At 41.2% G+C, this 17,473-nt stretch overlaps 1 protein-coding gene across 4 annotated transcripts in view; it reads right to left on the bottom strand.

Annotated features, from left to right (window-relative positions):
- Nucleotides 1–17,473, bottom strand: part of AMPH (amphiphysin) — a 136,024-nt gene that overhangs the window by 48,339 nt on the left and 70,212 nt on the right. For all 4 annotated transcript variants that reach the window (XM_075745358.1, XM_075745359.1, XM_075745356.1 and 1 more), the window contains exon 3: nucleotides 6,096–6,150. In XM_075745358.1, the coding sequence (XP_075601473.1) occupies nucleotides 6,096–6,150 (55 nt within the window). The remainder of the gene's footprint in view (nucleotides 1–6,095; nucleotides 6,151–17,473) is intronic.

Below are 17,473 nucleotides of genomic sequence, written 5' to 3'. Positions count from 1 at the left end.
AAGGTCGCACACAGGCAGAAAATCTCAGGATTTCTCCATTTCCTTGTTTTCAAAGATATTTAAGTCTCAGAAGCTTTCATATGTGAAGTGAGTGGTTAGGAAAAAGAAGCTTGTTATTCTTGTGCCCACAATAATGACGGTGACCTAAAGGTATGCAAATAATGAAGCAAAGGACTAGCAAGAGCTGAGGCAGTGTCCACAAGTCTAGGGAAAAGAGATGCCTGCACCTGGGGAAGAGTGCCATAACAGACCTGGTTTTATGAAGAATAATTATCTTGTACGCTCATCCAGTAGGTTTAGAATATGTGGACCCCAGCTTATTTACACTTGCAGCATGGTGGTGTCTACAAAGAAGTGCACTGAGCCAACCTGCATTAGTCACCTTTGGAGCTCTTGCTATCACAGGTGAAAAAAGAATGGGGACTATTGATGGTTATCACTCTGTAAAACACAGAGGAGATGGTTTAAATGTAAAGTAGCTTTAATGATATTATGAGAAAGAGCCTAAATCTATCTTCAGTGAGATCAGTTTGACCCCAGTGAATAAATTACTGCCCTCAGTGAAGGCATTGGGGTTTGCCTTTCCATTTTGATGGAGCACTAATACATCAGATGTTGAATATGGTTCTGAATCCAGTGAAACCAAACTGATCTCACCTAACATGCTGAGTCAGTTCAGAATCAGTAATTTTAAAATGACAACCTTATTTCAACTTCTTTGCAAAATCTGAACAACACGGCTATTTTTTTTACCTAGCATTAACTTTTTTTTAAAAAAAACCCACATTTTTTCTCCAGCCTAAGTCTGTTTGCTGCAGCACATCTGTGGTGTCTTGAAAATATCTCTAGCATGATCTTCAGATTTAACTGCTTAGTGGCTGAATTTAGAAATAACATCGATATTTCTGTTTTCTGCACAAAGCAATGTTCAGGAGTGGAAAAGAAGAATTTGTTTGAAACTTGAATGTCTAGAAGAGCAGACCTGGCTTAGTCAGTAGCTATTCCACCATGCACTCCAAAGCACACGCTCAAGATACAACAGGAAAATAAATGCAGTAATGCACACTTCCTAATATAAAAATGGTGGTTTATGGAATGGGTAGGATAGGAAAAAGGATACTGAAAAAGCTGAAAGCAGATGGCTGTTCTCATACCTTGGGTTCAAGGGAGAGAATGGCATGGGAAAGGGGGAGAACAAGTGCAAAGGAAACCCTAATGCTCAGAAGGTACAAGCTTTCACCTTTAAATCCAAAGGTGCTGTGCCAAAACAGAATAATTGATCTCTTCAGGGATTGTCTTGGGGGTGCTTTTTGATGGCAAAGCTCAGCTTCAGAGAACGGGTATAGCACAAGAACTTAAGATGCATTTCTTCCTTTTCTCCTTTGTGGTTAATGCTTAGGATGATGTATCACTAGATAAGAAAGGGTTCCTGAATGAAGGGGCTTTTTTGCCTAGAATATGCCAGATTACAGTAAAATACAGATTATCTTCACATATTTTTCCAGGCAGGACTCATTTAAAATCTTCATTGCCACTACAAATTAATCAACTCAGGAAGTAAGGCAAAACCAGCACAGTATTGCCATGCTTAAGAAGTCTGCTTCTGCCCACTCAGGGCGAACGCACAGACCAGGAAGGTTTGTGCATCCCTGCTCATGCTCAATCCTTTCTGATACCTGAACTTTTGCCCTTAAGCACGCTGCGTGCTAAACCTGCCACGTACACTTCTGCGGCAGGCAGGCTAGCATAGCTGCTTGATAATCCCTCCTGGAGCTTGCATGCAGCTCGGTCACAGATCAGGCTTGGGTAGAGGACCTTTTCCTACACAGACTTTCTTTTTTAAGTACTGCAGGACTCAGGCTTAGGAGAATAAGTAAAAGACACTTAATATCTGACGCTTGAGGCTTACCAAAGTTGCACCAACTTTTACACTTTTTTTGGTTCTGAGAATCTGGTAATCCTCCATTCTACCACGTTCCTGTACAAAACACCAATCAAATCCAGCTGCAGCGTGAGGCAAGTGAGCATTACAGCATTTGGCTTCCTCTGTCAGGGGCTTCTGTCTGAAATTTCCACATGCCAAGATCACCCGTCCTACTCCCCTCCTACTGTACCTACACTAGGTTTACTGCAATGCCCCAAATGAATGCTTAGGTAAATATCAATCTGGTGGCTTCCCATTCTTTTCCATGCCTGTGGGCATATACTTACAATGTCCAATGATTTTTTTATTTGGTTAGTTTTCACACAGAATTATTTCTTATGCACTGATACCTTTTATGCATTATTCAGCACTAAAGTTAAGAGGATTAGTGTCAGCCACACACTGCAGGCTGTCTCTCTCTGCTGTTTTTAACTGCTGTCACTAAGATGAATTGTTTAAAGCGAGTCATTAAAGTACCAAGAAACGTGAAAAAATTTTTTACTGCTGATGAACAGTCAGAAATTTATATTTAATATCAATTGTTTCATTTAGCACCGCTTCTTCTTGGTAATTGGGTCACTTATTAAATAACTACAAATGCCAAAATAATTTAATCGCTTAGGAAAAATGATGCTAAATAAACCAGATACTGAAGTCTGAGGCTCTTGCATGAAATCTTCCCTCTTCCTATGGGAAAGATCTCCAGTCTCTGGAACCCCAAAGGACTCCTACAGGCCCCCATGTGGTAGGGATCCTGGGGGTGGTGGTGCAGAGACTTTCACATTAAGCACCCTAGAGATGGCAGAAGGTACGTGACTCTCTGCCACCACATTTCCAATGTACTCAAGCTCCCATGGGCCTTGGGACTCCATGTTGGCCATAGGACTTATATACTGTAGGGTTTACTCCCCACCAGGGAAATCTAGACTGAATCATGGAGAAAATTCCATTTTCCTGATGGAGTGAGGCACCTTGATCTGGCTCTTAATATTTAATTATTTGAGTGGAGAAGAGAGCTTCATGTGTGATTCTCCAGGGAAGTGACCTATCCTGCCATAAGGGTTGTATCTGTCATTGCTAGTTAGCCATTAGAGTTTCCACTGGAACAATTCAATCATTTCATAATTCATTACAAAATTTTACAGAAAGATGATGAATATTTTTATTGCTTCTAAGAAATTACATGATTGATTTTAAGATTTGTGTGTCTGAAGGATATGTGCAGTTCTGTGAGCCACAGACTGACAATTAGGCAGCAAAACTGCTTACAGCACTTCAAAACCTCCCGTTCCCTTCCTGTGCACTGGTTATTATTTCTCACAAAGTTAAGCCACCTGAAAAGTATGGTGCTTCTTTTTCATGATGCAGGATTCCTTTTCACCTCTACTGCCTTGCCACCTGCATGCAGATCCAGGTCTGTATCTCCCCATTTGCACTGGTATTGGCATAAAGCTCAGGGTAGAGAATGGGAGGCTGATTTAGGGTTTCTTTAACAATTAGTCCATAAAACTGTTCAAGTCACCTACAGCTCTCAAAAGCTTAAAAAAATAAATCATGAAGTAGAGAACCCAGATACACGTTGCCAAGGAGACTGGAAGAGACAGAAGACTGAGGCATGAGATGACTATAGCTGTGGAGGGTAGTATGCAGTCTCGTCAGTACAAACACCACTGCTACACGGCAGACGTTAAACTATCACGCAGGTGAAATAAAACAGCACATAAAAGCTATTCACAAGTTCAACAGCTTTATGACATGGTTCTTCTGAGGCCTTGAGTAACCAGCAGTAAAGATCAAGACTCAGCTAAGACTAAGAGGCACCTCTGAGCAAGAGGAGTCCGAATGCAGCAAATATTCTTTTATTTTAAGAATGTGTGATACTAAACCTCAAACTGTCAAGTATATTAAAATGAAGGGATATAGGGTCATAAGAAAGCTCAGTCGACCATTCCTTGCTTAAATCATGCCCAGATCTCATACTTCCAACTTCCAATATCCAGTCACTCAAAAGTCATGCAGCAAAATGAAACTTATTACTAGAGTTCACAACATAACAGCTTCATAAAATGTTTTTAGTTAAAGTTAGCTATATTGCCAATTCCTGAAACCCTTTAAAATGAACTGCTTTTCTCACACCCGTAACAGTACAAGGAAGTCAAGTGCATTATTTTCCAATAATACGACTGACCTTTTCCCCTGCAAAACAAGCCCCTGGTGACAGCATGCCTCCAAGGCTCAGATGTCCTAGTCCACAGAAATCCCAGTCCAGTGCCTAAATTTGGGGGTTCCCACGCTTTTGTGCATAGCCACCTGAAAATGTTTTAACAATGGCAGTCCTTCAAAGAACAGCAACAAAGAGGCTGTAGCAGTTGCTGGATTTGCTTCTGCCATTCAAAATCTGGAAGTGCCTTTGCCACTGCTGAGCTAGTCAGCTTTGGGGAAGCCCCAGCCAGAGCTGTGTTTGTGGACTAGTGTCTTGGGCTGTTCTCCCACTCCACAGCATGAAGGTGTGACAACACGTGTGCCAAGGATGCCCGCTGGTAGCTTGCTGGCTTTGGACAATAACATTTCTAAGGCTTTTGCGAGCTGCTTATGACTGGGTCTTTTTTAAGACACGAAGATACTGAGGTGTAAGCAAACACTTTTCATTCTCAGTAAGAAAGTCAGTCCAAATTATTTTCAAATATGGACTTACAGGCTGCAACAGGAGAAAGATGCTGAACAGAAAAACATGTTTAAAAAAGCAAAAGTTGCACAATGAAAAATTTCACACCAAGTTAGAAAGAAAACTCAGTGCAAAGAGTAGCCCACTAGACGGTAAACCAGCAAAAGGACCACGAATGCACAAAGTACTGGAAAAGAAGAGAGAGAGAGAAAGAAAATGAAACATGGAGTGGAGGATTGTTGTCACCAACACGGAAATCAAAGCAGCATGTAAACAGTCAGCCTACGTGACAGAAAAGCCATCTGGCCAACAAACAGCCTCATCACGCTGCTTCAGAGTATCCATCTGATAATGTGGGGGGGGGGGGGGGGGGAGGGATAACTGAAAAATAAGAAAATAAAATCAGCATCCAATGGGTTCCCAAAACTGACTGATGCTGAAATTTCCTCTAAGAACAAAAGACATTATGCAAATCCCTACAAGGCAAAATATCTTTAGTCTGGTACGGGATTTTCCTTGCCCGGCCCAACCAGCAAATAATAGACAGTCAAAGACATTAAGCTACTGCTTTGCTCCCCATTTTACAGTTCCCATCAAAAAGAGCTTTCTTCCCTGCCTGTCACCAGCTGCTGAAGCTTTATTATGACACAGTGATTTCCAAGGATGTTAATACTGGTTTGTAATGTTTTCCCTACTGGACTGGAGCCAGGTTAAAAATATACAGACATGCATATATACTTATCTCAAGAAGCCATTAGTGTCTCTCTGTCAGTCACCAACTTTTATTCCCTTCCTTTAGCACCCGGCCTCCAACTCCTCCAAAGAGAGGTGGCATGAGAAAGAGAATGCTCTGTATATGGTGCTAAGTTGAATGCACCGGATTTACAAATGTCCAGTGGGACTTAAATAGCTGTTTACTTAATCTCTGATATTTAAGCGCTGACCAGTGAGCTTCTGCTACTTGGATTTTCAACATAATATCGAAAGAGATCACATTTGATTTTTAAACTTAAAAAAAAAATTGATCAAGCAGTCAGAAATAAATGAGAAATCACATCATCGCAGGGAGTACGGTTTTGGAGGGAGAAGATCATCATCCAACTAGTAATACCTGGAAATGTTACAGTTGTGGAGTTGTGGAGATTAAGCAATCCCTTGCCTTGCACGGGATATATCGTATTCTAGCATTTGCAAAGATGAGTAACAAGATGCATAGATTTTGTGGGTGCTCAAAATGCATGCAACGTGAGAATCTGAGAAGCAGTCCTTCACACAAAGGACAGCCAAGGATGAGCCGTGCATGCAAGATTGAGTCGACATTGAAGGTGCAGAATCCCTAGCAACAGGCTAAAGAGCCTGTGCTGGATCCAAAGCAGAAACGTGGACTATTAGTGACAAAAGCAGTATTATTTGTATTTGTCTTTGTCTACCTTAAACAAGCGTACTTGTCTCAAATTTTAATAAAAGTTTGCTTTCTGAAAACATGACGTAAAACTTAGAAATCACCTTTGATCGCTGCTAGATATCCTCTCAGTTCTCTCTGGAGCCTGGAACCCTCTGCCTAGAAAAGAAAAAACAAAACAAAAAAAAAAAAAAGCAAGGAAGTGAAAACACATTTTAGTTATGCTATTGAAAACACATTTCAGGTACATTTTATGCCTTAAAACATGCATACAGTATGTCAAGCTTAACAACAAAAAATAATGTCAGGAGCTATCTAATGAATAGCGTCATACGTTGCAGGCACGCACAGGTTCATAGAAAAAAGGTGGTCTGGCCAAGATGCTATGCATAGTGAACTCTCTAGGCTAAAATTTCTGGGTTTATTTTATCAGTCATCTGCACAAGGAAGAATTCCAGCCAAAGGCAGGTATATTTTATGGCCAAGGTCCAGTTCAAGTCAGCCTGGCCAATGTCCTAACCTGAAACACAAAGAAGTATAATCAAGGACAGTGCACCTCCACTTGAAACCACTCAAATGAGGCCAGTCTAGACTTGCAGAAAATCCATACCCTCACATAAACAGCTTACTACTTTTGCAAACAGTTTTCCAAGAATTTTAACATTTTAATATTTTGCAAGCAAATAACTACTAAAAAACAATAGCATTAGTTATTTTGTTTAGCTTGGCTAGGGCATCTTGCAGTCTGCTGTGAAATCTCAACTGTTTCTTTGGCAAATACATCAAATTGATCTTTACCTGCTATCAACAGCCTTTGAAAAACTCAGACAAAACCAGTTGCTTTACTTTATCTCTGACTGTATCACAGGTTGGACTTCACAGCTTCTAGGATTTGCAGTAAAATCTGTGCTACACTATAGCACATCCTTCATTGTTGAAAAGCTGTTCTCCAGGACACCTCCAATAGCCTGAAGATTCTGGAAACACTCTACGCTTATCAGTTCCCAATATCCTTCAAATCATTTATTTAAGCAGTTGGAAACTATAGGAATATCAGCTTGCAGTCACATTTTGTCACATACAGCTATACCATATGGAAAAATCAGCTGCAAAATATGACTGACTGCTTTGGAGCTTTTCTTTTTTTTTTTTTTTTTTTTATGCTTTTTTCATATTTTTTGTGTGAAAGTTAGAACCCAACAGGTTGCATGTGTGAATACTTTAGAAGCCAGAGTCTCAACTAGTATAAGCTGTTATAACTTCACTTAAGTCAAAGGACTTTGGATGTCAGTAAAGGATCTGCCATCAGCAACAGTGATACTCAGAGCCTTCAGACACACAGAGGATCATAAGAAATTCAGGTTGAAAGGGACCACATGGATCTTAGAATCCATCTACCTGCAGCTACATTAAATCTGAATAGTGGTTCTCAAAAAATACTGACCTTCCTAGCCACTACGTCTGCCAAATTCACTTGCCTCTCCCAGCTCCCTGCAGGGAACCGAAGGCCTTTAGAACTGGATCAAAAAAAACCCAAATTTCAATACACTGTAAGAAGAGAACAACTGTTTTAAGATCCTGGAAATAATAAAAGAATTTAGAAGGTGAAAATGGCTGAGTGGACATAGAAAGCAAACGGAATTCACTTTATGGATTCAACAAACAGAAGGTTGCTTTTACACTAACTTGATCTGAAGCAAAACTCCTTTTTGAACCTAAATCCATCAATCAACTAAATTCTGAGCACAGGAATAGACCCACCAGGGTGATATCTGAAAAGCTGCTGAGCAACAGTAAGAGCACAGCAGCACCCAGACCATCAATTTGCCTCTGGTTTGAGATCATATTTGATACTCCAAGGAAAAGCAAACCCCTCCCTTGCTTTGGGATCAAATCTGCATATCAAAGCAGAGGCCAGACAGGCACAGGTTGAGTAATCTGTGGATTAATCCTCAGGCTTAATTACTCACAAAACAATGGAAAGTTCTGAAAGTAGTGGTAGCTTGATGTTGCGTCCCTTAAGAAAATACATGTACACCTTCATACTGCTTGGTAAAAAGTACCACCCTAACGCATCATAACACATTTTATCATCCTACATAACATGGTAGCATCCTAACACACTTCAGAAGCTGACTTTTTTCTACTTCTTTCTTTGCTAGAATGGGAGGTAGAGAGATGAGAGAAGTTGTTGGCTTTCCATGGAGCAAGGCATTAAGTGAGTAACACTGCCACTGAGGAAAGGAGCTTGAAACCAGGGGCAAGATTTCTCACTCTCGGATCTGAAGAGGAGTATCTGTAAACACGTGGCAGAAAGAGGAGGGAAGTTCCTCTTTTATGCATGCCAGTCTCCTCCTGAGAGGATCCCAGGTACTCTGCGAAGTCACATGAAGGTATAGAAGTTATCTTTCCAATTCATATCTTCTCTGTCCTGAGTGCAAATATAGCCTCTTAGCTTGCAGTGAAAATAGGAAGTAGATACAGCAACTTGACTCTTCCCCACGGTCCAGCCAAACAGGTGCCCATTTGGTAGCAGATTTTAGTTATTAAAGAATTTCTGATGTTTCAGAAGCAGCAAACTGCAGCTGAAAGGCTCGGAACCCCGTTAGCTGTCTTATGTCCAGTAAAAGGCCTATATTTACTCATACACGTGCCATTTTGTCACTAAGACTAACTAGCACGCCACAAATGGCATGTCAGGGACATGCATTGCTCAAACACTATGTTTATAACCGCACGGTTGTGTAGTTTTAGTACTGGTACACTAAACCACTGAGAGATCTTTTGTGGCTGGTTAGCCTCGTGAGTCATCAGCAACCACTGCTCAGGAAAACGTATCAGAAAAAGTCAAAGCAGTAAAGCACGATGCAATATTTTGCCATATGTGCTATTATGAATTTTGACAATTCATTCAAAAGAATAATTTTAACACGAACCTCCCTCAGTCTAGGTTAGTAACAGGTCACAAGCCACTGAAGTATGTAAGCAGCATAGAACCATATGACTTATCCTTCATTAGCAAATGTACGACACACAACATTAAAGCACCCATGGGCAAGGGCCAGCTTCCATTGAATCTGAGAGCAAATCTCTCAGTTCCAATGGCAACAGAATTAGACCTTTCTGTAAAAAAACAGAAATAAAAATTTGCATGAGAAGTCTTCAGCCCTGTGAAATGTGCAAAACACACCTCTGGTCTACACATTTTGCTATAGTAAACTCTCTACTAGTGAGGGTAGGTATCCTTTTTTCATCTAACAGACTAATTAATATTCACAGGGTGAAAAAAATGCATTGCTGGCTCTGCAAACCTTGCAAACCATGGCGTAGTGATTTTAAAAAGCACTGTTTTAAAAACTGCCACATATTTAATATTTCCCCACTTTTTCTCCTTTCTGGTCTATTAGATGAAAACATCTGGTGGCTCTGAAACCTCTGCTCCAAGTATCTTCATTAAAGCTGTCAATTTTGTTAATTGAGATGCAGTTTCTTGAAGAAAATGAAAAGTAGGTGTCATTTTGCAGATGATGTGCTCTTCTGAAATGAGATTTCCCAAGAGAGCACTGATGCTTCCTTTATCATTTCATAATTTCCTTTATTTGTTCTACATAAGGCAGCAAAATGAGTCAGAGTTTCATAATAGCAAGAAAACTCCAGAGAGAAATCTCAACAGCATACTTAATAGCAAACCTTACAAACAGGTTGTTTGATAACAGCAAGTATGTTTTCACCGGACCTCAGCACCAGAAATCAGTGGTCTTAGCTCACCTGGCCAAACTCAACATAAAGTTACCAGAAATCTGTCAAGCAATCCTGTTAAACTACACATAAGAGCAAGGCAGGTATGCTGACCACCCAAAACAACATCCCTCACTAGGAAAATCAACACACATCTCCACAGCGATGTCTCAAACAACTAGTTCTGATCACTGTAGCATACAGTCAGTGCCACCATCAGCTCCTCTTTTCTACTCTCTGGTCTTATTACATGGTCAGTATTGTGAAGCCAGTAAAGACATGTGCACCCAGTGAGATATGGAGGCTCAGTGTTTCAGGATCTTGTCATCTACACCCACAGGTCTTACACACATTTACAGCAGCATTAAGTCTTTTCAGTAATACAGATTCCTCTGGATGGTTAGTTTTGGTTTTCTTTTTAGAGAATAGAATTTAAGTATACCTTAGCACTGGAATTAAGACAAAGAGAGCCATAGCACTGTTGGCTGTAAGACTGATGAGACCTATAAAAACTTAATGACTAAAGCCATAAAAAACATGGTTTGTGTCTTACCAGCCTTTGCTTCCTGATGCATTAGAAAAATCATTGCTTCTATTCAGAAATTAAAGGCCACCTTGCCTCCACAAAAGCTGGAATTGGACGACCTATTTGCCAGGCATCATTTATTCACAGCTTTCCAGGCAGAACAGAAGAGTTTGATTTTTTTCTGTCATGTCACATAGAGGATGTAAACACAATATATCTTTACACGAAAGGTCAGCACGGCATGTGCTTGATACCAAAAACAAATTAATCACTCCATGTTAGCGAGACTCAAGAGCACTGTCAATGCTGAACCTGGAGCATAGTTAGTTAATAACCTGCCCCATAGATAATAGATAACCAGATAATTATTAATGCAGCTCTAAGTCTAATACTGGAATTTTGTCATTCCATCACTAGAGGCATTTGGGAAATGGCTCAAAAGAAAGCTTTTTCTGTATTATCTGGAAGATTACCTTTATTGTAATGTGCAGTTATTACCACAATGTAAAGCAGCACTGTCTCTCTGTTCACAAATACTTTAGGTAGTATTTACTGGTAGTTCTTTTAGGGAACTCAGAAGTATGAATGCAAATGACTATTCACAAACTAAGCGGCTATTGGGATAAATCCATAATTCAGTATAAAATATATCTACATACCAGCTGTCCTGGTTCTGGCAAGGATAGAGTTAATTTCCCAAGGATCCAGGACAGGTGAGCCAAGCTGGCTGGAGGCTAGTCCATACCATGTGACGTCATGCTCACCATAAAAGGGGGCTAGGCAGGCAGGGGCGGGCTCAGCGTGGCTCCGGTACAGGTTGAGCGTCCGGTTGGTTGTCCGATCGGTAAATCGTTCTCTGTTATCACCCATTGTTACTATCTGTTATCAGCACTGTTGTTGCTGTCCCAGTAACCTGCCCTTATCCCAACCCTCGAGGCTTTGCCGTTGTTTTTCCGTTCTCCTCCCCATCCCGCTGGGGGAGAGGTGAGCGAGCGGCGCGTGGCACTTAGCTACCGGCTGGGCCTAAACCACGCCACCAGCATACCCTATTTTACCATTTCTCAGTCCCCTTTTAGTTCCTAGAACTGACTCCCAAATTTTTGAATCTTTTTCTTAATGAAATACATTTCTTCTTTTCTCTTTCTACAAGCTGTAAGACACTTGGGTTTTGAATTATTTGTCTAGTACATCACTTGAAAAAAGTTGGGTTTGCAACCTTCTCTGGAAACACCTTTTTGGCATCCCAGCATGTACCAGGACAGCACCAGATTTGCAGTCCAACCACTGAGGTGGCTCAAGAGTAAGAATTTCATTGTTCTAGTTATTAAGTAACATGATGAGTTGAAGTAAACTGCATCAAATCAAACATGCTCCTCAGACAATGTGAACTAACCCAAAAAGTATGAACTCTAAAGGTAAGAGCCACCAAGCTCTGCCCCATGTTAGTAGCGACTCCCAGTAGCCAGGTAGGCAAGCTCTGTGCTTGCAGTGATGCTGAACCAACTAACTCTTTTACTGAACCAGCGGTCTCTGTTTCAGATGAGGACTGAACAGAAAATACTTTGCACCCTCCTTAAACAAAATTCCAGCCTTCTGGCCTCACAACTAAACCTCTCCCTCCCCAAGCTAGGATCCTTCATACCTACTAAATCTTCCCACAAGCATATTTATGTCCTCAAAGCAGAGTCCAGACTATTGGCTTTAATGAAAATTTGAGGTGTGCAAAGAGAGCAAGTGCATAGTCTACAAGTCTGTGGATAAAAATAATCTATCCACATTAAACGTCAAGCTACACTTTCTGAACATGTACTTGGCCTCTGTTTATGCGCATAGCTGCATATCCGTAACTATATTCTTAAATCACATATGTAAACTATACATTAAACAGGTCTGGTAGAAAACTGTCCAGAAATATTTGTTGTGAACTGGATCACATTCAGTCCGTGTGTTAAACCCCAAAGCTGGGCTATGTTAACTATCCCAAAGGGCTCCTGAAGAAACATATACCAGTCTGCTGTAAAAATAGTCAGAAATAACTTGAACATTCAACTGCACTGCCTGGGAGAAAACAATTAGCACAGTTACTAAAGCTGCAGAGGCATAATAGTTCATATCCAAGGGGCAATCAAAACCAGCCCAGTGTGACAACAGTTTAGGCTTTAGATTTGGAGCAATCAATAGGCAGAATGAAAAAAGCAAAACATTGGATCAGCTACTCTCTCCTTTGAAGTGAGGAATTAGTTGGAATGGATCTGGGCTGTTCCTGCAGAGATAATTTTGTAGCATAAAACAGAGGACCTCACCTTCTTGGATATCCTGCCTGATTGGAAATTAATGATGTCAAGATGAGATTTAATGGAACGCTATACCTCTTGTCTTGGGAAAAATGGTCCCTCAGACATAAGATATTTATTAAACATACATTTCAGGATGAAATGGTAAATCAGCAGAGAAAAGTCTCCCACAGTCCCCAAAACACTTTGCACATTTTATTGCTTGTATTTGGCTTGGCGGTCATCCAGTACATGAAGTACACTTTGGGACTGACCCTGAAAAGATGCATGTCAGATGCAGTCCCCCTGAACGCACTTTGCAAACAGTTCCTGGCTCATGGAAAAAAGCTTCCTCCTGCTAGTCTAGATTGTGTTTTCCTGTGTCCAGCTTACTTCACAGCATCTATCAGGGACAGCATTTGGCATCACCTTTGTTTAGCAAGGGAGTCTCCTATGGACAGAGCTGTATTGAACCAACAATATGTTCCAACTTAACAAGTATCAAGAATCTCCTGCAGTTTAGTACGGGATTCCACAGACAACCAAGGAAATCTGGGTATCAGCTAAGGGGAAACAGGGCTTCCCAGTCAGAGTAATTTTAAAAGCTCATACTTTTTGTTTATTGCCTGGATTTGTTTCTCAGTCTCAAGCCCATGCACAAGATCAGTAAAATGAGGGGTCCAAGGGGAGGACATAAGGCAGGTTTAAAGATGGTCAAGGAGATATATGTGTGTTGTGGTTTAGCCCCAGCCGGCAGCTGAGCACCATGCAGCCGCTCGCTCACCCACCCCACCCCCTCCGCCAGTGGGATGGGGAGGAGAATGGGAAGGAAAAGACAAAACCTCGTGGGTTAGGATAAGGACAGTTTACTGGGATAGCAAAGGGAGAGGGAAAAAAAAACCCACAAACAACAGTACTTAATAGAATATACAAAACTGGTGATACACAATGCAGTTTCTCACCCGATGACTGCACAACTCAGACCGCACGCTCAGACCCATCCCAAAGCCGGACCATCCCTGAGCCATGCATCCTGGAGCCACGCCGCCCCTCTCCGACTAGCCCCCCTTCAGTGGGATATATACTAATTCCTGTGTGTCACAATCTGGCACTGGATGACCTTCCAGGGGCAGGGTTCAGCTGCCAAAACATGCATCTGTTGCTGCTGGAGATCCCATGGGGTGCTCAAGAGGACCACTGAGCCAGCAAGCATGACACAGGACTGTGGGCAGAGCCACGTGCCCACACATTGGCTGGAGCAACCGCTGGGACACAGATGGGACACTGTAAGGCACGTCTAGTGCCTATGTGTAGGTGGTGAATCCTATCTTTGGTATCTTCGGTCATAAATTGTAAGAAATCAGGGGCATATCTGACGCAAAAAGAGCGCTTCAATGAATGTTAATTGTTCCACTCAACTTAAATCAACATCGTCCCATAGCTGTGAGGCAGCTAAGTGTGTTGGCGTGAAATGAAGACCTGGCCACGCTAAAACTTTTCAGGATCCCTAATAATTACACCCAAGGAGCAGCTCTTACTGTGAAGCACACATTAAGTAAAGCAGTCCACAGAAGCATGTTCTGCTCACTCAACAGCAAAAAAAAAAAGATCTTCTTTGCACCTAATTCTATAAACTAGCAACAACAGCACTTGACATTTTACTTTATTCTGACATGTCATGGGCAGCTGCTTTTGTAGTAGCAACTAGTATATCTCTGTATGTACATACACAAAATATAATGGTTTTAAATATTAAAATATATTTTAATGGTAGTCTGTAAAATAAGTCTTGTAACTACATATGGAAAAATAATGAGAGGTAAATATGCATAGACATGAAAGAGTATATTGATCTCTTACAAAAATGAAGCAAGCACTGTGAGTCATTAAAATGTACTTGGGGATAAAGGAATTGCTACTTTACTTCCTGTCAAAAAAAGAAAGTGTAAGATGCAGTTGCTTGAACAACAGAATTGAGATGAAATTTAGGTAAAATCCCAAGGGACTTGATATTTTCATAGTGGAGAGAAATGTGCAGGAATTGTCTTTTCTGTTTTCCTCTCTCTGAACTTCAGAGTTGATTAAGAGGCTGAGCACATCCACAATTAGCCATGCAGAGAGCCACGTCTAAGCCTCAAGAAATTTCTTCCAATACACTGAAAATCTGTGTCATATGAGTTTATATATGTTTTGTTTGTTCCACAAGTTTTGATTTTGAGTGGCAATTTGCAGTTTACAACTTAAGTGGAAGGTGAATAACAGCTGTATTCGCTGTTAAAAATCAAAGTGTTTTTACTGTTGGTTTCAGCTGCAGCATGTTACTGCTTCTAATAGGGAAGTCCTGGGGCTCTGCAAAGCCCCTGTGCTCTGTTCTCTCCAGACCTGGGATGACTCAGTTTCTCCATGGTGACTCATCTGGGTAATTCGACTCTGGGTTGTCAAGTCCAGAAGGGGCTCTTATCCAGCTGTATTCAGAAAGAGAGGGGAACAGATCACTGGGGAGATTAAATGAGCTTTTCCTACAGATAGGTCTGCTGGACATACCCTTACACAGAGCCTTCTGCTGAGTTTGGTACATACCCACCATCTAATCTGCTACTCAGGCAAGGAATAGCATGTTAAGATTTCAGTTTTTCAATTACCTGTTTTCTGGGTACTGAGCACTATGCTCTTTCCTTTCCCTGAGCTGAACTGGGAGTCCTCATTTATTATCTTTAGAGAGTATTAATAAAAAGATCATTCTATCCATACAACCAGTTGACCTCCCAAGTGTTGCAGGCTCAATAAGGTAGGGAAACAAGAAAAATAGTCCATTTTCATAGCTTTGAGCTTACCAGGATTTCCTGAGCCTGCATGGCACCAGCTGGTACAAACAACTTACAGACACAGAACTGAAGTGACAGCCTTCCTCAAAACCAAATGTAAGTAGATGAGATGGCCAGGAAACAGCTAAATCACTGCTAAATGAGACCGTAAGAAATAAAGTTTGGATCTTCTCTCTAACTGCCTCTGCCATAGAAAGGCCCGGTTAGGTCAGCAAACAACATGGAGACAATCCTGGAGGGAACTGCAAAAGATAGGACAGCCTCTAACAGACTTGCAAGCCACCTCAATGGCCCATATCAAGAGATGTTCGGTGGGCCTCAGCACAAGGATTAATCACCCAGACTGCCTTTTTATTCTTTACTATCTAGAATTTCATTTTTCTTTTTCTAAAGGCTCTAGAGTCATAGAGATAATCTTGAAAGCAGGAACACAAACCAAGAAGAAATGGCTGCCTGAGTTCAGAGAAGATAGCAGTTCTGCAAAGTATTAATCAGTAAGAGCGATAATTCAGATGCACATTGTAATGCTTTGTATCTTTGCATTGTTAGTAAGTTGTAGATCAAAGCATGGACAAAACTAAGAAAATTTAAGTAATTTATATGCTTCTTACTGGTGAAGATGGCATTAAGAGTGCTTTTGCAGCGTTTTTTCCCTTTGTACTTGAAAGAACTGCGCACAACAGAACTCTTTGAGAGCAGGCCCAGCAGGGCACAGTAAGCATGTGTGATTAGTTTAATAAATATGCAGTGTCTCTCATTTGGTGTGCCTGTGGACCTGGGCTAATCTGCATGTGCCCCTCAAGAAAGTGGTAGCACTTCCCTCTGCACTCACTCTTCCCTACCCAATTCCTCCCCAGCCCCAAAGTCACATTCGCATCTGGATTTAGCATCATGCAGTTCCTGCAGAGTCCATCACTGTTAGTTACTGCCTCCCCGTACATCAAAGGAGGAGGAAAGAAAAAGGCAGAAATGCTAAGATCCTCTTCAGCCCTCAACAAGACTTTCAGCTGAAAATCACCATTATGGAAAATTCTTGGTTAAGGACAGAAAAAACAAACACGAGACATGCATAATTTTGCTTAAAAAGAATATTTTTTTCTCTTTCATATCTCTTTTTTGATTTCACTCAGAATTTTTAGCTAAAAAAAAAAATCTCACAAAACTCTGTTTCTTCATGGGGATGCTCCAGCTGCTCCTCCTGCACCCAAGAACCGCCTTATAGATGCATCTTATTTCTAGTAACACAGTTAGTAGCTGTGCAAACAGCTGGGATATTGACAGCAAGGATAAGCAGCAACATAAGACAATCAAGAAAAAAGAAGTGCTCTATTGATATCCCAGCATACTCAGAAAAGAGGAGAGGGAAGAAAAGGGAAAATACAACATCTCTGCAGAGTTTCAAAGCTTCTGAGTGCTTCTTCAGGCCTATTAACTCCCACTATCTTCCTGACATCAAGAAATTTGAGGGAAGAACTACCCTCCTCTGAGAAACAGGTTCTTTTACTTCCCATCATTGTCATCTTTGGAGAACAGCAAAGATCTACACAACAGGCCAGTTGTGAAACCCCTCTCCATTCTACATTTTCTGAGAGGAAAATAAAGTGACCATAAGATGCAAAAGAGTTAATAAGCATCCCAGCAGTCAGGATGCAGGGTTTGTGTTTACACAGAAAGGACAGAACTGCACATGGTAGATAGGACTGATTCAGGGCAGAAATTGCAAACATTGACATAAGCCAATTTTTTAAATGGTGTAAAATGCATGGGAGTAGTTCTCTCACCCTCCAGTGTTTTTCTATATGAGCTTGTCCTGGTTTCAGCTGAGAGGATTGATTTTTCTTCATAGTAGCTAGTGTGGGGATACGTTTTGGATTTGTGCTGGAGACAGCATTGATAATATAGAGATGTTTTTGTTCTATGGACTTATTGTTGAGCGGTGTTTACACGGGGCCAAGGCCTTTTCTGCTTCTTGCACTGCCCTGCCAGCGGGATGGCTGGGGGTGCACAAGGAGTTGGGAGGAGACACAGACAGGACAGGTGACCCAAACTGACCAAAGGGATATTCCATACCATATGACGTCATGCTCAGTTTATAAGGAGCTTGGAGGAAGGGGGGAGGC

The sequence above is a fragment of the Balearica regulorum genome, chromosome 2 (genome assembly GCF_011004875.1).
Source record: "Balearica regulorum gibbericeps isolate bBalReg1 chromosome 2, bBalReg1.pri, whole genome shotgun sequence".
Taxonomy (NCBI): domain Eukaryota; kingdom Metazoa; phylum Chordata; class Aves; order Gruiformes; family Gruidae; genus Balearica; species Balearica regulorum.
Note: the sequence above shows the minus strand (reverse complement) of the source record. Positions and strands in the feature narration are given on the sequence as shown.